Source organism: Euprymna scolopes, chromosome 23 (assembly GCF_053919585.1).
Source record: "Euprymna scolopes isolate OS-2025 chromosome 23, ASM5391958v1, whole genome shotgun sequence".
Classification (NCBI taxonomy): Eukaryota; Metazoa; Mollusca; class Cephalopoda; order Sepiida; family Sepiolidae; genus Euprymna; species Euprymna scolopes.
The window spans coordinates 11783654-11805307 of NC_136504.1; the positions used below are offsets into that span (position 1 = coordinate 11783654).

The 21654-nt window shown below is 30.4% G+C and overlaps 1 protein-coding gene across 1 annotated transcript in view; it reads right to left on the minus strand.

The window, feature by feature from the left end:
• Nucleotides 1–2358: 2358 nt before the first annotated feature.
• Nucleotides 2359–21654, minus strand: part of LOC145245752 (kinesin-like protein KIF11-A) — a 79284-nt gene continuing 59988 nt past the window's right edge. Inside the window, exons 21-26 of the mRNA XM_080107351.1 lie at nucleotides 19873–19956; nucleotides 16599–16694; nucleotides 13866–14088; nucleotides 9249–9397; nucleotides 5334–5408; nucleotides 2359–2905 (exon numbers count right to left, since the gene is read on the minus strand). Of these exons, the coding sequence (XP_079963477.1) occupies nucleotides 2771–2905; nucleotides 5334–5408; nucleotides 9249–9397; nucleotides 13866–14088; nucleotides 16599–16694; nucleotides 19873–19956 (762 nt within the window). The 3' untranslated portion in view covers nucleotides 2359–2770. The remainder of the gene's footprint in view (nucleotides 2906–5333; nucleotides 5409–9248; nucleotides 9398–13865; nucleotides 14089–16598; nucleotides 16695–19872; nucleotides 19957–21654) is intronic.

A 21654-nucleotide genomic window follows, 5' to 3' on the forward strand; every position in this document is an offset into this window, starting at 1 on the left:
TTGAACAAGGGTTTTTTGCAATTATGTTTGTTGTTCCTTTGTTATTTATTTTTTCTAAAATCCGATTGCTGCATCGGAAAGGCCAGTTAAAAATACATAATATACTTTGTTATTTTCTTTAATTTAATCCCTTTTTTAGAATTTATTAGACAAAATTTAACTTTTATTTTACCGTGCCAATAAATATGATCATCACTGTATTTGTATATTACCTAGCGTGTTTTGTGTTATAGGAGGAAATATGGGGAGTTGATAGCCTTCGTTGCATAGGGTAGAATTAGCTGCAAAGTTCTTTGCAAATAGTTTGGCCTTATCTGACGCTGACGAGATGACCTCTGGTCCATTGATAATGGTTAGGATAGAATGCACGCTTCTGTTCAGGATCCTATTTGTTATTTGCCAAAACTGGTGGGAACCAAGCCGCTGCTCAGTTACTTTGGATTTAACGGACTGGGCATATAGCTCTCTTGCATTTTTTATTACTCTTTTACAGTGGTTGCTGGCAGTCCTGAAAGCAGCTTTAGTCTCAGTGCATCTATTATGTTGGTAGTTATGGAAAAAGTGATTTCTGTGCGCGATGGCAGCAGCACATTCTGGGGAGAACCATGGCTGGCTGTTAGGTTTTTGTTGGAATTTTTTGGATGGTATAAATTGGTCTATAGCTACAATTAACCATTCAGTCAGGTCTGATACTATAGAGGACACATCCTTTTTAAACATGGAATGGAGAGGTAGATCAGATATGAATGTACAGAAGCTATCCCAGTCAGCCATAGAGTATCGGTATACAGTACAGTGGAGAGGTACGTCTGAAGACTTATTACATTTCATTTTTATCTTAACTGATATAACGGAGTGTCCGGAGGATCCCAGAGAAGATAGAACGGAACATGAACATAGCTCAGGGGAAGTTGTGAGAAAAAAGTCTAGAAGGCTTGCATACTGACTGGTAGTATCGGACACACGGGTGGGCTCACAAGCAATCTGAGGAAGGTCATAAGCAATAGTTTAAAAAATCAATAAATATTTATTTTTTTATCAATACTATCAGCAGTATTAGATTTTGTTTTAAATAAAATCAAATAAAAAAAGACAATTGAAAGAATCGTTTCTGGCCTCAGGAAATAGGCACATAATTTTCCAATTCTGATACCAATTCCGATTCTGATACCACAAAATGTTAAGATTTTTCTGATTCAGATTAATCATCTCAACACTACTATTTTACCAGTATTTTAATGGAAAGTGCTCCAACGTGCCTCCTCAACATAAATAAACTCAACAAACAGAATCCTACCCCTTCACTGGAGAGATCCCAAGATGCAGGAATACCTTTTACTTTAATAGTTTCTCCCCCCCCCCTCAAACTGCTAGACTTTGGAATTCCCTCCTAGTTCATTGCTTCCTTGATGATACTGACAGGTATAAGTTCAAGTGTAATCTGAACAGACATCTCGCTACTCAACTCCCTACATAGTGTCCCAAATAGTAGCGCCCTATGTCAAAATGACACTGTATCATGTTTGGGGTGAAATAGAGTTAAAAAAATAAAAAAAAGTTTGGCTGTTTGCTTTAAAGCATATATCAAACCACTTTGGGTCATTCAATACCAAATCCAGCCATTTTGGTCATGCATTTCTGAATAATTATTCCTGGTGTTTGGTTTGGTTGTTGTGTGGATGTTAAAGACTAAAATCATAATCAAAGGGAGCTAACACCTTTTCTATTTAAGGTGGAGTTACCTCCTCCCTTTTGTCTCTTATGAGAGTTTTCATGTGGAGACACGAAAACGGACGAGAAAGATGCTGACAGGCACCAACAAAAGGATGACTTTGAATCCGGGTAAATAAAGATTAGTTCAGTAGTTTGAGAAAAAGTGGAACAGATAAACTAAGAGAAATATAATACAGATATATTATTCCAAATAGTACCATAGGAAAAACAAACTTAAATGGATCCAGAAAAAAAGGGGGAAATAAAAACGAGATAGAGAAAGAAACAAAAAAAACAAAGAAAAAACAAAAAACAAAATAAAGAAAAAAAAACAAAACAATAAAAACAAAATGAAAAACAAAACACAGAAAACAAAAAGACAAAAAACAGACAAAAATCAAAGAAAAAACAAAACAAAACAAAAACAGAAAACAAAGAAAAAACCAAAGAAAACAAAGAAAAACAGAAAAGAAAAAAACAGGGGAAAAACAAAGAAAAACTGAAAAACAAAAAAACGAAAAATAAAAACGAAAAGTGTACGGAATGCAATGTTGTTGATTAGGATATATATCGAAATGAAATCAATGAAAACTGAAAACAAAACAAAAAAAAAAAAATCCAAAATATGTAATGATAAAACAAATGGAATTTTTAAAATGACACTTTATTTTACTTATATTTATGAAGATAAATGAATAGAAACGAATGAGGAAAAGATGGGAGAATAAAATTAGAAATGAAGATATAAAAAAGATGTTCATAGATAAAAAAAAGTGATGGTATCTTGAATAGAAAGACAGAATAGAGTGAGAGAGAGAGAGAGAAATAGAGAGAGAGAGAGAAAGTGACAGAGAAAAAGAGAGAGAGAAAGTGACAGATAGAGATTGAGAAAAATAGAGAGGAAGAGAAAAACAGTGCTAAAGTGAGACGTTTATAAGAAATGCAAAATAAAAAGTTGTCAGCATTTTTAATATCATTTCAACAATCGAATGAATTCTTGGGATGAATCACAGGTAATCAGTTATTAAATGAGAATGTTGTTTTTTTTTTATTTGTTTCATGAATTGTTGGATATTTTTAATGGAACTCTACTGCGCGAACTACTTGAATTTGAGCGCGAGCGGACGTGCTTCAGTTTCTTTGCAGAACGAGGTGGAGGCATTTGTGGGCAATTTTCCTTGCTCTCTGACATCTGGGAAGAAAAATAGAAATTTCATGACTTGAAAACATCCCGAAATTAAAATGGAGAAATAAAATACGACTTGAAAAAATGAAAAATTTAAGACGAGAGGAAGTCAATAAAAAGCATATTATCCAAATTTATAAACACGTAAATGAAACTACTTTTTTTTTCAGAAATTATCAAAGAATTTTGCATTTAACATTTAAACGCATGGAAAAAATATTACTAAAAAATACATCAATATTTTAAATCTTTGATTTTTTTATGCAATACTTATTTCATTTTTGGAGGCTTTTGTAAATTGTTTAAGTGGACCAATTGCAAATTCAATAATAGAACAGCTTTAACATAACAATTTTTTTCCCATTAAACAGAAATAAATTTCAGTATTTTTTTTCATAATTTTGTGTAACAAAAATAAAAAATAAAAGTAAAATTTCACAAACTAAAAAACAAAATTAAAATACAAAAAAATATCCTACAAGAAAATTCTAAAAAAAAAAAAAATAAAATTTCAAAAAATAAATAGAATTTAAAAAATAAAATTTAAAATAAATACAAGAATAAAAGTAAATTGATAAATAAAATATAAAATGTATTAGATTTAGTTTAATTTTGTAAGAAATAAAATTTACATTGATCTGCAGATTTTATTCAAAAATAAAAATTGTTATTCTAAAATTAAGTACATTGTACATTTGAAAATACTTGTTTTCGAAATGTTTGGGAACGCATGACAGTTGAGTAACATCAGCTATAGCACATCGAACATGTCCAGTTAAGTTGTCAGCATACATAATCAGGGTGCTAAACCCATGTGTTCTACTTAGTTTTCAGTTTTAGGAAATCTTATTTTTTTAATAAAAAATATTTAATTTAATAAAAACAAAATTTGTTCAGATGTGTTCAATTATTTTTTTCATTTTTCTTCCAAATTCATGTTAATATTAACTATCCAAGATAAAACATTTGTAATTCAATTAACATGAAAAAAAAAAATCAGTGGTCATTTGCATGGCTACTCCTACAAATAAAGCTGTATTAATACTACTACAACATCAAGTTTGAATGAATTACATCGCTTGGATTTCAAAGGTATGTATTGGCAAAATTAAAATTGTTTAAAGTAAGAAAGAGAGGAACAAACGAAATTACATAGACCTCCCATGGAAATTCCATGGTTGTTAAAAAAATTTTTAAACATAAAATAAACAATAAAATAAAACAAATAACGAATTTAAGACAATTTTTTTAGTAAATTCTTTAACCTTTTAAAACCAAAAAGAATTACATTTTTTTCAATGAAAATTCAACACAACACATTGTTTTCCGAATAATTTTTTTATATAACTTATAAAGAAACATGTAAATTCGCTTGCACATTTTTAATCTTAAAAAGCATCTATAAAAAACAAAACTCTTAACATGACATTTTTTTCTAATTATAAAATAAAATAGTCAATTTGAAACTGTAAACAAAGTCATGTTTTTTTTTTGTTTTTGGAAAATTTTTGAAGAAAAAATGGTTTTAATGATTTTTTTTTATAGTGACTATAAAGGGATGTAAGTTGTTTCTCGTTAATTATTGTTTGCAATGATCGTTTTTTTTTTTTTTTTTTTGTGATGTCGGACAAGTAAATTAATATTTAGATTATTTTTAAAAGCAATGATTAAGCAATTCAGCACTTATCCAGTGTTACCTCAATATTTAAAAAAAAAAAAAAAATAATTGCAGAAAAAATTCATTAGGTTAGAAAAAGGTTATACAACAGAAATTTATGCAAATTCATCCAATATTTTTGTTTTTATAAAACATAATAAAATATGATCAGTAAACGATTTCTAGCCGATATTATTATGATGACTGCAGTAGTGATATTTCATTGTTAAAATGTATTTTTTTTTATTCATGTTTAAAAATAAAATACTTGATAAATTTACATAATATTGTGGAACAATTCCAATACCCCCCCCCCGATTCCGATACAATTACCAATTTTGTTCTAAATTACAGATTCTAATTCTTTTGCAATTTCTAAATACAGAAATATCTTTTCATGCGTGCAGGTCAAAAACGCATGTAACGCGTGCAAGTGCAAAAATACACTTATGGGTATTTTTTTTTATAAATTTTAGTTTTTACAGGCAAATTAGTTGATAAATATTTGTCATCTCATCATTAATATGAGCCATAGAAAATTAAATTTTAAACAAAAAACAAAGAAAAACAAAAAGAATCATTTGGGCATCAGAAAATAAGCACAAATTTTTCCGATTCTGATACCCTAAAAAGTTCCCATTTTTTCAATTTCAATTAACTTTAACAAGCAGATTTTAATATTGGGGCAAAACTGGATAAGCTGCATCAGTTCTTATTCATATGTTATATTTCATTATTGAAGAGATAAAAGAATACAAGCAAGAAACCGTCACATACTTTGTTGCTGACGTCAGAATTCCTTGAACAGAAGGAGATATCAGACAGGCGTTCGATGGTGTCATCGCTGTCAACCTAGGAATAGTAGACGATAACGATGTAATAAATATATAAAGTTGTTATTGGGGGAGGGGGATGCAAACCTAAAATTATTTATGAATGGATGAACACGGAATGAATAAGAAAAACGAATTCCTGTGATGGTACATAAACTTCAAAAGGAAAAAAAGTGTAAGTTCAGTGTTTAACCTAATAAAAAAAAAAGTTTAACCTAATAAAAAAAAAAGTTTAATCTAATAAAAAAAAGTTTAACCTAATAAAAAAAAGTTTAACCTAATAAAAAAAAGTACTGAAAAATCTTTATGGTGTACCTGTCATGGAACGAAGATACAATATTCCAAAAATCATGTAAATTAATCAAATTTTATGAGGAAGAGAGAGACATTGTGTCTAGATCTATCATGTTAAATAAATAAAGAAACAATTAAATTCGAACTACTGAAATCAAAAGTAACCTTGTAATGGTTGCAATTTACTAGCAAAATCGCTAAAAATCGGAAAAAATTCATTTTCTAGACAAAAAAAATATTCAATTAATTTGTGATTTTTGGAATATGACTTCTCCGTTCTGTTATAAGTACATACATTATAAAGATTTTTCTCTATTTTGTTTTCTTTAGTTTAGTGGAACTCTGGGATTGTAACAATATTATTTTATATTTAAGAGGGAAAAGTGAAAATTTCTAAAAAGATAGAAATAATAAATTCCAGTTTGATAAATCCGAGATCTTTTGCAAACCGCTTAACAGATTGTGATTGAAATGAGTCCAATTTTATGATTTACTTTGTAACATTTTGTTGCTATTATAACCCCATTATTGATTAGAGCTTGTTGGAATCTCGTTATTGCACCTCTATATAGGGAAATTAGGTTCTTGTCCAGAATTCTGCTTGTATAAAAAAAGATTCTGCATATAAAAAAAAAAAAAATATAAAAAAAAAAATAAAAAAAAAAAAAATATAAAAAAAAAAATAAAAAAAAAAAAATGCAGGAAAATCTCTACGATTGTGATGGAACGAAAACCTCAGATTTAAAAATTCACGTAAATTGATCCAGTAATATTTTTAACTAAGAAAATTCAATTTTATGAGTAAGCAAAAAGGGACTATTTCACATTGCCATCATTAAGGAAAATTAGATAACTCAACAATAATTCAAACTTACAAGATCAGCCTTCTAATGATTACAATTTTCCATTCATTGCTTCAAATCATTTAAAAATGATTTTCTTTACAAAAATAAAGCTACTCGATCAATTTACGTGATTTTTCGAATATGATATTTTCGTTCCATAATGAAATGCATTATATATTCTTCTCTTTGTTCTTTAATACAGAGGGAATCCTGGACAATTACTGAAAATAGTCACAAATTGTTTAAATAAAGTTTTTACTTTTAAAGAATTCCATTGAATAACAAAAAAAAAAAAAAATCACAGAAATCCGAATTAAAAATAATTTGATAAAACTAACATTTCCACCAATTTCTTAGCTTTAAAAATTTAAGGTTATTAAAAGAGGAATGAGAATAAGATAAAGCGTAAAGTTGCCAAAGAACTTTATTACATTATCAAGTCATTAAGGGTTCCAGAAAGGAGAATAAGGGAGAAATCTCTTATGCCATGGCATTTCAAAGCTAAATGCTTTTTGTCAGAAGAGGAGAAAAGGCCGGTATAAATTATATATGCATATATAAGTTTAAATATATTGAACTAAAAAACAAAAGAAAAAATTTTTTTTTTTTCAAAAGTGCTCAATACATATGCAGAGCAATTATAAATGAAATACATAAACCTCGAAAATATTCAACGCGTAATTAATCCGTTTAAACACTATTAATCTCCTGAGGGTTCAAGACACAAACTATATATACGTTTTTATTTATATAGACAAATATTACATAGTCGCTACACTGAACATGCTAATGTTTCAGACAATTGGTCAGTAAAAACCAAAAATCCTCATTAGGTGACGTAATAAAGTTTATGTACCACTGAAAGCGTCTGGTTCTCCAATGGGAGAATTGAGGAAATATATTTTTATTTTTTTTTTCATAAAATAAAACGATAAATTGAAAAGGGGTTAAGTTACATTTTTAGACTTCAAACATTAAAAAGTGAAAGGGAGGGAAAAAGAGTGCCAAGAATTAACAGTATAAAATAAAAAGAAACAGAAAAAGAAAAGGGACAGAAAAACGGAAGAAGGAAAAAGAGTTACATTGTCATAAGAAATGGGAGGGAGGGGGGATAAACACATTTGAAATCATCTATGAAGTTGGAAAAAGTGTCAAAACACAAATTTTGTCTGTCGTATACGTGTATATATATATATAATTTTACTTTTGTTTCTTTTTCTTTGCTTTATCAAAATATTAAATTTTTTCATTAAACTTTAATTCTTGCCAAACAGTTTGAATGTTTCGAAATTACATTTTTCTCTCAATTACTGGAGGTTACATCAGCAGAAGCCTTGCAAATACATAAGAAACAAGATGAGAAAATTTAATTATTTCAAAAAAACTTTACCTGATATTGCACGAGTCTTTATTTTTGTTTTTAAAAATTACAATCTAATTTGTACAGTATCGTTCAGCCTTCCAAATTGTTATAAAATTACAAGTAATTTTGTTAAAGTAATGTTACAGGTTTTCAACATTTTAATTAAATATGGATTTGCTCAAGAGTTTAAAGCCAGAAATTAGTTTTTATCCAACAATTGAAATGCTTTCAAATTTTGAAGCAGCAGCTATTAAAAATAAAATTAAAATCGCCGATTTGTTTTGGAAATCAAAATGCATTATTGCCAATTAAATTTCATAATTATTTCATTGTCTTTTTAAACAAAATTTTCAAAATTCCTTTTTATTTTATTGCATTTTTTATTAAAAAAAAAAAAAAAAAAAAAAAAAATTAATAATGATTAAAAATAATTTTTTTTTAACAACCAATTTTATTTAAGCGTGAGAGACATTTAAGCATGACAATTTAAATTCAGGTTTAATTTTAAACAATTTCTTTCAATTAATTTCATGACCAAAAGATATGTTAATAAAATTTTAATGTCTCAAATCTTATAAAAGAAAAAAAAAATTTGATGAAAAAATAAACTCCAACATTTTTCATTGTTTTAAGGTAAAATAACAATTCGTCAGAAATTGCATTTAGCAATTTTTCAGTGCTTTTTTAGAATTACACTTTAAAAAATAAAAAATACAGAAAATATTTATGATGCATATACCCATCATGGAACAAATGTATTATATTCCAAAAATTACGTAAATTGTTCAAGTTGTTTTTTTGTTTTTTTTATTTAAGAAAATCAAATTTTAAGATTTTTAATTATTTCAAATACAAACAAAATCTCTGTAATCGAACTGAATTGTCACCCTTGAATTTTGGCAAAATTTAAAACATGGTGCCCAGCAGCTGTTCTATTCAGCTTGTAAAATTTTATTTCCTTGAATAAAAAAAACTACTTGAGCAATTTACCTGATTTTTGGAATATGACACATTGTTCGGTGACAAGTACATAAAGATTTTCTGTGTTTTTTTGTATTTTTTTTGGATAAGTGTAATTCTATATAAGCACTTATTTTTCTCCTTGATGAAACAAAAATGAAAGGAAATAGTCTCCTGGACAACGCCAGATAAATGCATTTAGTTAAAAAAAATTGCAAAACTACCAAACAATAGAAAATATATAATCAGGAAATGGTCTCATTATTCTATTATTGGCATTTGAAGACTTGGAAAAAATAAATAAAAAACAAATGTTCAATTCGAAACACAGCATTCCTAATACTGGCACCAAATTAAATCTATAAAAGAAGAAAACAAAAGTTCTTATTTCACATACATTAGAATTTTGCGGACTTTCAACGAGAGCTTGCTCTAATTCTTCAGCATTTTTCATGTTTTCCCTGAATCTCGAAAGCAAAGCATCATGAGGTTCACTTTGAAGAAGACTTGTCGGATACAAAAATTCACGTGGCTTTGGTGTTAGGCCTGTAAGAAAGAAACAAAAGATAAATTAGCTAGGTGTCTCACTTTTGATGCAGTAAAAAAAATAAAAATAAAATACTAATTATATTTTAATTTATATCCATTAAAAAAAACAATTTTGTGATAATTTAGTATTCAACCTATTTAAAAAAAAAAAAAAAAAAAATTGCAGAAAAATCTTTATTATGTACATCACAGTCATATTTCAATAAAAATTTTTGATAAAGTTTTTTTGTAAAATTTTTTTTATTACGATTTTTAGCAATTTTAATAGGAAATTGCAGCCTGATTTTGATCTCGCTAGTACCAATTGAGTTGTCTTCCTGTTATTTATAAAACATGGCAGATCAAAATATTTCGCTCCATCATAAAATTTGATTTTCTTAGTTAAGAAAACTACTTTATCGGTTTATGATTTTTGGAATATGACATTTTTATCCTGTAACAGGTATGTACATAAAGTCTTTTTTTAAAGATTTTTTTTGTATTTTTGTTTTTTAATTAGCTTCAATACTGAATAAGCACCTTAATTCTTTAATAGCAATAACATGAAAAGAAAGGAAAACAATATTTTAGATAGTGAATATGATAGCATTTAAAATATAATTTTTAGCAAAATGACCAGAAGTAAATAAAATCTTATTTAAATAAGTGCTTTTAAGTAGAAAACATAAAAATGATACTTTATAGGCCAGAAGTAGTGCACAGTAAAAATTCTGTATCGTGCATGCGTGCATGTGTGATAGAAATTGGTCTACAGTGTGCCGATACTAAAACATTCAGTGGTTTTGTTTAAAATCTATTGATAAAGAAAAAGTAACTCTTTATACAAGAGGAGTTTTAAGGAATTTTTTTTTAGACTATCTGCAGTGATGAAATAAATATGAAAAATGAAATGGTTGAAAGAAAGAGTAAAATTGAAATTTCTATACTAATTGAAGAAAAAAAAAAAAATTTTTAATGGAAATCACCTCCAGACAAGGCATGAAGCCACTTGATGTAAGGAGTTAAAAATCTTTCAAAGCCAAAAACTAACCAACAATAAATGGCATATGGATAGATTTCACCCCAGAAAACAGTAATTCATTCCCCTTTGTCAGAAACCTTGTTTATGGAATGTGAGGATTAAAGGAACAAAATAAGAGTTACGGAACTGCCAAAACTATCCAAGGTTTACTTTCTGTTCTCCTGAAATTAAAATACAAAGTAGTTTCTATTGAATAAATTCTTTGAGATTTTATCTGTTTCTTCCACCTCTACATCTTTAATTCTATGCAATATGAATTTATCAAACTTATCTTCCTTCCATAACAGGCAGGAACTTTTTCTTCCTTCCTGTGCTTAGTATAAGGCGACATTTCCATGATTTCTTTCCAAGAATTTCCAATCCAAAGAATACATTCCTGCAGATTATGACAATCTTCAAATGCCGCATCAACAAATACTTATCAGAAATTGGTAACATGAAAACTTTTTTAATTCTGACCCAAAAATCAAAAATAAGAGAATGAGTTTTTAATGACAAACTATAAAAAAGTTGTCTTCCTTATAACTAAAATTTTTTTCTTTTTCTGTACGAGTTTAAAAAAATGGGAAATTAAAATTAAAATTAATAAAATCACTTCACTGCATCCCAGGCAATACCAGGTTGGTAGAGCTCGTGGGGGTCAGTTGACATGATTTGCGGAATATGATATCTTCACTGTGACAGGTACAAGTATAAAAATTTAAGATTTTTATTTTTTGTTTTGAAACTAGGCTTAATTCTAAATAAGCACAAAAAAATCTGTCAAGTCAAAAATATTTCCTCTTGGTTGTTGTTAATTCTGGCAGTGCCTCAAGTATAAGTTTTTTTTTTTTTTTCTTTACACAGTGATCACCACTTATCAAGGCCCGGAAGCCACTCAAGGATAAGGGTTATTGCAAGTACATCACGTTAGTGTGGAGAGTTAGGGTTATTGCAAGTACATCACGTTAGTGTGGAGAGTTGATGAAGTGTTTACTTAAGGGGGCAGTTCATTAGGAATTTGTTAACGTTGGACTTGAACACATCCAAGTTGTAGCCCGGTGGGAAGCAGGCAGACGGAACAGAGTTCCACAGGTGTGCAGTTCTAAGAAAGAAGCTTTGTTCATGGAATCCGCGTTTTGATTTAGGCACAGATATAGAGTGGGGGAAATTTTTCACAGTGGATTCAGCTAGACGGGTGTTTTTCGTGAAAGATTGGCGAGGGGGGACCAGAGATTGGAGTTCAGACGAGCACCTGCCATGGAAATAACGATAAAACAAGGATAGGCTCGCAACGTCTCTTCTGTGGGAGAGAGGTTGCAGGGTAGAGAAAAGGGCATCCCCCACTAAGCCTCAAAGTCTATTTTGTACTCTGTCAAGGCAGGATAGGCTGTTTTTAGCAACTCCTGCCCAGATATGTCAATAGTATTCTATCCTTGGACGTACTTGGCTTTTATATAGATAGAGAATTGCATCAGTAGTGAGATATCTTCTGGAGCGGTAGAAGGATCCCACCATCTTTCCAGCGACCTTGGCAACAGACTTTATGTACGTGTTCCATTTCAGATCACGAGTAAAGGTCAAACCCAGAAGCTTGTCAAAACACGGGGCCTCTCCCAGACGAGAGCCATCCATCACAATTGATGCCAGATGGGGATCAGAGCGTTGATGATGTAAGGATAGGAGTTTGGTTTTAGATGCATTAAAGGTAACCAGCCACATCTTCCGCCACTGAACCACACGCTCAAGATCAGAGGAGAGAGAATCAGAGAGAACTTTGTCATTTACAGCCTTTAATGTGTTGCCGTAGATGGTCGTGTCATCAGCATAGATGTCAACGAATGATTTAAGTATGTGTTTAGGGAGGTCATTGATGTAGATCAGGAAGAGAGTTGGGCCCAGGATTGACCCCTGAGGGACTCCAGCATTTATATTGCAGGCCTCCGATTTTTGTCCATCTACCACTACTCTTATTAGCCTATTGGAGAGAAATGATTTAATGATTGAGAAAACATTTCCAGTTATAATTGATCCATTAACAAAATATGTAATAATAGTGAAAATTTCAAATATTATTGTAGACAAAAAATAAAATATTTTCGGCATTAATCTTTAAAGATATCATCTTTAATAAAATATCTGTAAACTATATATTTAAATAAATAGCAAATAAATTTAAATTTAAAAAAAATATGAATTAGGCCATTACTGGAGGTCATTTTTTTTTCTTTTCTTTTTTTCGCCTTTCTGATCTGTTGTCTCTTGTTGAAATAACAATATTTTGGGTATCCAGGTAGAAAAATTAAAGAGAAAGAAAATTAATTTGCAATGTAACATGCCTGACGCAAATGTATCAGTGAACAGTTGAAGACTTGGACAAATAACCATCAAGCTCTTCTATTCACAGGTGGTTGGCCTTTCATGGAATTGCAATTGGTTAGCCATTTGGGGTGACCTTGCTGAAGACAGCCATGCAGGAATCAGGACGTCATGCAGGCGAGAGAAGCAATTGCTTCAAGCCAACCAAGATAAATTCCATTGTAACAAATTTTATTAGACCACTAGCAGGGCTAACTGGCATTGCCTGGGATAAAAGTGTAACCGATTTCTATTAAAACCTCTATCTCTTCCTCTCTTTTTCCTATCTTTCTTCTTCGCCCAGCCCATTCCTCACTATGGCTATATACACATACAAAACTCTTAAGGGAATGAACATCTTGGATAAAAAAATGCCAAGTTACTTCCTTTCAGTACATAATCTGACTGGAAAACTAACCCCGACAACCTCTATGCTAGTTTAAAGTAAAAGAATGAATAATTTTTCCTAAATTTTAAAGAAAGCATTCATCTGGGATGATGCTGATCAATAAAATATCAACTTTGTGAGTATTTGTTTTGTCTTTGTTGACTTTAGCTGGACATACAAACAGGTTTACAGACAACTAGCCTTTATATAATAGATGGTACTATTGTTTTCTATGACTATTATCAGAATTACATGGTGTTATTAAAACTTCTATCGCTACTCAGATCTCTCTCTTTCCTTCACCTCGTTTTGACCCCCATCCTTTCCCCTTCTTCATTCAGTCCATTCCTTTTTCTGTACCTGCACATTCAACTCATTTTCATAGATTCGAGGAATGAGTTAGCACAAGGGAATTAACTCTTTGATTAAAAATTTAGAGTTATTTCCCTTTAGTACATAATCTAGTGCGAAAATCAACTCTCTACCTAATCTACATCAGTTTATGGTTAAAGAATGAATCATTTCTAAATTTTAAATATTATTCGTACAGAATAACACAAGTAAATGGCCACTTTGTGCATATTTGTTTTGCTGTTTTTTTAGTTTTAGCCAAACATATAAACATACACACAAATAACTGCCTTTTATATTATAGCTGACAGTGATAGTTATAAATTTTTAAAACAAAATAGAACGTAAATAGTAGTTTATCGACTAACCTGTCGGAACATCCTTGAGAATATCTTGCATGAACAAAGTATCGACTTCTTCCTCCCTAGCCGTCAATTGAATCTTCAGCTCTTCGATTTTCTGCGACATCAAATCAAGATTAGACGCTCGCAAATGCTTCAAATCATCAAACTGAGCATCGATCTTCTTTTGGTTCTCTTTGCTTTCTGACTCGCAATGCTCATACGCAGTTTTACTTGACCGAACAGTTTGCTGGAGAAAACAAAAGTTAAGAGTTACAAAAAAAATGTGTTTATTTAGAATTGAAACTAATTTAAAAAAAAAAAAAAAAAAAAATAAAGAAAATTCTTTATGATGTAAGTACCTGTCACAGAACCAACTCATATTCCAAAAATCGCATAAATTGATCAAGCATTTTTTTTTTTTTACTAAGAAAATCAAAATTTACAATTTTTAGTGATTAATATTTTAATAAACAAAATCTTGATAGTCAAATTGAGTTGTCGCCCTTAAATTTCAACACATTCTAAACCAACATGGTGGCTCCTGTCTTGCTCATAAAATTTGATGTTCTTAGTTAAAAAAAAAAAATTGTGATTTTTGGAAGATGACATCTTTATTCCGTGACTAGTATATACATCAAAGATTTTTCTGTATTTTTGTTTGTTTTAATTAATCATCAAAATTCTGAAACTCTGAAGAAATTATCTAATGCAGAATGATTAAAAATCTATGCAATTAGTTACATTAAAAAAAAAATGACTTCTACCCAATCATATTTCCTTTTCTCTCTCTCTCTCCTCTAAATCATACAACAAGTTAAAAAAACAAATGAAAAACAACAAATCATAAACTGGCATACAAATCTACAGTTGATACATTGATTACTCTTTATTTAAAGTCTGATATCATGTCCACTAATCTGTGGTTCTATAATTTCAATCTATCTCAACAAGCAGCAAAATTTCACCTCTATAATGTTGAGGTCCCTATATGTTGGGAAGCATTCTACCCTAATAGTTTTTTCTTCTAGGTTGCTGGACTTTGGAATTCCTTCCTTGCTTCCCTGACTATACTAACACACAGAAGTTTAAATGTAATGTGAACAGATATCTCACTGCTCAACCCCCCTCTGTCCCCTACTAGAAACGATCCCAAATAGTAACCCCTTATGTCCAAGTAGCCAACATGTCTTGCTTGGGGTGAAAATAAGTATTAAAAAAAATACTAATTTTTTTAATGTCTACCTTGGCATAACACTGAACCGTACCGTTTCATATAAGGAGTATGTAAAGATAAAAATGAAAGTCAGCATTCTACGGAAATTACTCAAGTCCAAGTCGGGAGTCACAGAACATACATTAAGATGTCCCTGACTGCCTTGGCCCTCTGCTATTCCACTGCGGATTATGTTTGTTCTGTTTGGAGAGAGATCAATGCATGCCAAAAACCTAAACTCAGCTTTGAAAAAGACCTGCCACTTGATCACTGGTTGGTTTAAGCCTACTAACTTACAATTTTTTTTTTTTTTTTTTTTAAACAAAGGAGTCATCACTTATCAAGGCCCAGAGACCACTTGAGGATAAGGGTTAACAAGTGTACAGTGGTCAATGGGACTAGTAGTAATCATTATTAGTAGAAGTTTGGTAAATTGGATTACTTAAGAGGATGTTTCATCATGTTGAACTTGAAGACGACAATATAGTAATTAGCTGGAAAGCAGGCAAACAGAAGAGACTTCCACATGCGTGCAGTTCTAAGAAAGAAATTTTGTTCATAGAATCTATGTTTAGGTTTAGGCACAGAACTTTAACAACCTACAACTCCTTACTGGCATTGTTTCTTCAGATATGAGACAGGAAGTTACCAGCCGAGTAGAGATCAGAAAAACTATCAATGATGAACGCCATCTTTTTCATGGATGCGAACCAGCATTCCAATGGTTGAAGTCAACAAGAAGCTTTCTCAGCCATGTCAAACCCCTAAAAAGATCTCAAGAAGAGACATGACTATAGCTGTGGATTGCCTCTCACCTTCTACTGACATGGAAATCTACCTTTCTTTCTTAGATCCTACCTTCAGGTTCAGAAGCATCCTGGCTCCAGTGGAAAACACTTAACCATCAGAGAACATCTTATTCAAGGGTGTTTGACACAGTTTATCATTGTATCTAGGGCTAATTATTCAAGAGTGCACATAAAATGAATTATCTGATGGTATACACACCATTTTTAGATAATGTATAATTAGTTAAAGCAATAAATATTCAAAGATATTAAAAACTTATCACAAAAATTTTACCAAAATGACCGAATTAAGCATTAAAATATGAAAAGGGTCAGTATGCAGTCAAATGAATAAAATTAGTAAATTTCATAGATAGTTTTAGATAAATACCTAAGCATTTTTTTTTTAGTTTAATAATGATCAGGTTAATTTTTTTTCATTTGGGTTTACAAAATCAATGTCTACAAAATAATAAACGTGTTTACAAAATCAATAAAACATGTTCACAAAATAAACGTTTCTGAATTTTTGAGATGAGGGCTGATTGTTTGTATTACTGGTTTTGATTGGACTATTGTTCTCATCTTGAATGTTATTTGTCCAACCGGCTGCAATGACCGAAACGTTGCACTAATAAGACGAGAACAATAGTCCAATCAAAACAAGTAACACACAAACATGTTTACAAAATCAATCAAACGAAAGTAATGGGTTTCAGAAAAACAAAATAAATTTAAGTTTGAGAAAACAATTACCTGAGATTTGTTATCGAAAACATTCATGGAAGTGTTCATCTCTGTTTGGTAGAAGTTTTGTTTATCAGTAAGAATTGATGAACAATTTTCCCAGTTCTATTAAAAAAAAAAAGACACATTAAGAGAGATGTATAAATAAAAAACAAATAGTGCTTTTGATAAAAAGTGAGTGAAAACAGACATCATACAAAGTTTAAAAACAACTTTTTTACAGTTCAAACAAGGAAGAACCAGTTTAACATTGTGCTCAAGCCATTCATCCCCTGCTACTTCAATACAATATAATAAAAAACAGGATGTGAAAATATTTAAAATTTGAGAATTTACTTAATTTTTTAAGTCACATTAAAATACAAGAGGAAAACATTTGGAAGGTGGCATTGTGTATTGGAAGCTTTTTACAAGTTGAAAAATACAAATATGAGCCCCTAATGACAACCTGGATATATACGATATTGCTGCACTCGACAACAGAAAAGTTTTGTCTAATCAATTGAATGCAAAATGACTTAACAAACAAGTTAAGCTCTTAAAAGTAAAACAGGTTCTTATTTAGAATTCGACTTAATTTTAAAAACAAAAATACAGAAAAATCTTTATAATGTAAATACCTTATATGAAACAAAAATGTCATATTCCAAAAATCATATCAAGTAGTCTATTTTTTTTTTAACTAAGACAAAAATTTATGCCCTTTTAGTGAAACAAAAAAGTTAATTATTTTGAATACAAACAAAATTTTTCACAAAAAACACCCATCTAGCTGAAACCACTGTCAATAATTTTACCCACTCTTTATCTGTGCCTAAATCAAAATGTAGATTCCATGAACAAAGCTTCTTTCTTAGAAGTGCACGCCTGTGGAACTCTCTTCCGTTTGCCTGTTTCCCACCTGACTACAACTTGGATATCTTCAAGTCCAACATAAACAAATTTCTGATGAACCGCTCCCTTAAGTAAGACACTTTATCAAATCTCCAATACTAACGATTACTACGATACTATCCCATTAATTTCTGTACACGCGATAACCTTTATCCCCGAGTGACTTCCAGGCCTTGATAAGTGGGGATTACCATGTAAAAAAAAAAAAAAAAATAAGATAATTTCATTTTAACACATTTTAAAATAACATGGCGGATCCCAACTCCCATCTTACTCACCATAAAATTTGATTTTCTTAATTAAAAAAAAAAAAAAAAAAAAAAACTACCTGATCAATTTTTTAGTGATTTTTGGAATATGACAGGTACATACATCATAAATATTTGTATTTTTGTTTTTATTAAAGCACATTTTAAATAAAAAATGTTAAACGTTTTTAAAAATTATTTGGAACAGGCTGGATTTTATGGATAACAATGTGACTTGCACTGGAATTTTAATATTTGAAAATCATGGTCTTTTATTCTTATTATCGCAAGATTATTTTTATTCTGATTTTTTGATGCATCGTAAAAAAAAAAAGGTTTATCATCTTGAGAAACTAAATTTTTATCAAACAAAATGTCTGGTTTGATCCGGTGTAATACTATCTACATTGCTTCTAAGTGTTGGAAAGTAAAAAATTGGAAAGAAATAGGTTTATCAGTAGAACAAAGGCATAGGAAGTTGTTCAAGGTACACAAAGGAGAGCTAAGGTATGATTGTAATGAAAGTGTAGTAGATGATGGGAACAAAAGGAAGCAATATATTTTTAGAGTTAGTTTTGGGAGTGACAGTTTTACAAGCTTGCAAGTGGTCTGTGACAGTCAACAGAGTTGAGAAAAATTCTAAGTCTGACTTATTCGAAGGCAGATTGTGGCTTGGATCAGATCGAAAGAGCTTTAGTAGATTGAGATGAACTGACATTAACTAATGAATTCGGTTTTGACAGAACATAAATGTGAACTATAGTGTGTAGAGGGTCGATGGTGTCTCGTACAAAACGAAAATTCAACTAATATTTGCAGAAACTGTCAGTTTTTTATTTTTATTTTATTTTGGGGTTGTTTTTAATTTTATTTTTTTATACTTGTGAGCAACTTGTAGACAGTTGCCAATGTGAGAGACGACAAAACAGCAGATAAAAAGATTACAAAAACAATATTATGGTTTGCGATAAGGACCGCATGGCCTCATACAACAACAACTTTGTTATTTCCTTTCTTTTTAAAATTCTATTATTTCCGACACCAATGATCATCTTTAGATGCAAGCTACAATTTGGGTTTTGCAGTGTGACTCCAACACAAGCATCATATTTTTTTTTTGTTTTAAACATTCCTGCTTAAGAAAAATATTTCCAAGTTTATTACTTACTTATCATTTATATAAAGAGCAGTTTTGTGTATGTGCCCAGCTAAAAGTCTCAAACTACAAAACAATGACTCACAAAGTTGATAAATTCGTGATTTGCATTGCTTTGGTTGAATAATTGCTTTGGTTGAATAATATCTAAAATTTAGAAAAAAATAGTCATTGTTTGATCCTAAACTGATGCATAATGTATGAGAAAGTATATGAAATGTCTGGAAAACCAAACTAATTTAAGGGCTGTTTGATTTTGAGTCACATTGTATCTTTCGATAGCTCAGATAAAATCACCTGTGTGAGCTACATCTACAAGTGAAGTGCAATAGACTTTCAATTAGACTGGCTGACCCTGACCATCGACTAATTCTTCCATTCAACATCTTTTGTGCCCTGTCGTATATGCTACAGAACAGTGTTAAATATACCTTAGCACAATTATCCCATGAAGCAGCAACTTCCTGGCAATTTACCTACCATATATACCACCATCAGGAGAATTGTCTATGCATATGTGTGTGTTCAGAGAGAGGAATGGGTTGAGCAAAGAAGAAAGAAGAGGTGAGGAGAGAGAAATAGAGAGATAAAAGGTTTTAATAGAAATATGTTAAACTTTTGTCGCGGTTAACACTGGATAGCCCTGCTATTTGTAAAAAAAGAATTATATTTTATTTTTAAGAAATTACTTAAGGAAAAATCTTTATATTTAATAACTATTTTTTAATAACTAAATAAAAAAATTAAAAAAATAAATACATAAATAAAAAATAAATAAAAATAAATTAAATTAAAAAATACAAAAATAAATTAAAAAAATACAAAAATAAAAATAAATTTAAAAAATCAATAAATAAATAAATCAATAAATAAAAATCAATAAATAAATAAAAATAAATAAATAAAAATAAATAAATATAAATAAAAAATAAAAATAAAAAAAATAAAAAATAAATATGCAAGAATCGCTTTGCAGTTTACTAACCTTTTTGGATTTCGTAAAATGTTCTACAAATTTCACTTTCATCGAAGAATTCTTCTCCTCAACGCCTGTAACAATGTTTTCAACCTGGAAATAAATTTTTGAAAGTTGGTTTGAGCAATAAAAAAGCAGTACAGAAAACTCATTGAACAAAAACACCATTATATACTTGTACTTGCGATCCCATTCATTCAGAGTGGGTTGAACCAGCTCCATCACGAGTCAGAGCAGTTCATCCAGATTTGTCCGTTACTGACTTTTCAGCATATTTCTGCCATTCACGGTTCCATTGTTGCACACCAAAGACGCAATGGTCAGTCATAGTTTCTAAGCCAGCTTTAGACAATTGCAAGTCACGTCTTCAGTTGACCACTACTGTTCTTGCACCATCTCTGTAGCAGTGTTAACGTTATTGCTTTGTGAATCACGTTAGTTGGTTTGGTTGTTTTGTTTTACAACATATCAACCGTTTTTTGTGTTATTTAATGTTGAATCCAATTATTTTGGAAATAGCTTTTATGCTCCAAGTTCTTTATATCTTTAAATATTTATTTGTAGAGTTCTGTTTGTTTTACAGCATATCAACCATTTACAGGTTATTTAATGCCGAATCAAATTATTTTGGAAATAGTATTCATGTTGCATCCAGTTATTTTGTAGAAGGTTTTTATACTTCAAATTCTTTGTATCTTCAAACACTAGTTTGTTGTGTTTGGTTTGGTTGTTTTATAGTGGATTTTATCGTTTTTGTTCCCTGCTCTGCAGAACATGAATGAGTTTTGCAATGGGAGAGGGAAAAGGATTACTGTATTAATGTTTGGTACATTTTAAGTTAGGAAACTAGTCAGGAAGTGAGGGAGATAAAAAGAGAAAGAGGGAAATGGAAAGGGGGAAAAGGTGGCTTGTTATTTTATTTTATTTTTTTTTTCAGAACAAAGTTTTGCAAAAGGAAGTAAAAAAACAAAAAGCATCAAGGTTATGTGCATTTCGTCTCAGACAGCCTGATCTGGTAGAACCATGAATCAGGTCAGTTAGTGGACACCAAAGCAAGTTACTCTGAAATGTAAGCATAGGGATTGGAAGGTACAAATGATGTAATAGATAATAACGTATATTTGGGAATCAATTAAGTCAGGCTCAAGTCAAATTCTGTCGAATTTACTGATATTCATCTATACCAGTGAACACTTTGAAGATTGTAAGACTTGGAGAACACTCAGACATGTTAGTGAATATTCTGCAGCTAGCAGAGAAAATGTTTACAAATAAATCTGTACCAGACGTTCCCAACTTAGGTCTATATGGATCCCTGTGCTCCATAGAAACTTTAATAGGACCAAGGAAAAAAATGTACTTTGAAAGAACGCTTTAAGTATCAAAATATCCACAAAAATAGGAATCTTACTCATTTCTGGGTCATTCAGTCATAATGTGGAGATGTGTACTCAAATTGTTTCAACAATATTTTAGTGAAATCAAACTGTGTTAGATGGAAATATGTGCGTTAACTAAGGCATTCCAGTTTGAATAAGCTGAGTTAAGTTTAGTGAGTTGGATGAGACACTGAACAAGCAAGATGGGTTAAACAGGTCTCCTCATAATGGATGCAGAGAAATGCAACAAGTCCAAGATCCCCAATCTCACTCCATGCTGCAAAAGATGAAATGCCTGGGAGTGAAATAAACCAATATATAAAAACATACATCGTCTTGTGTCTGTCTTGCATACAACTTGTTTTAGCAGAACCCAGCTCCCAAGGCATTGGTGAATCTCCCAGGCAGCAGC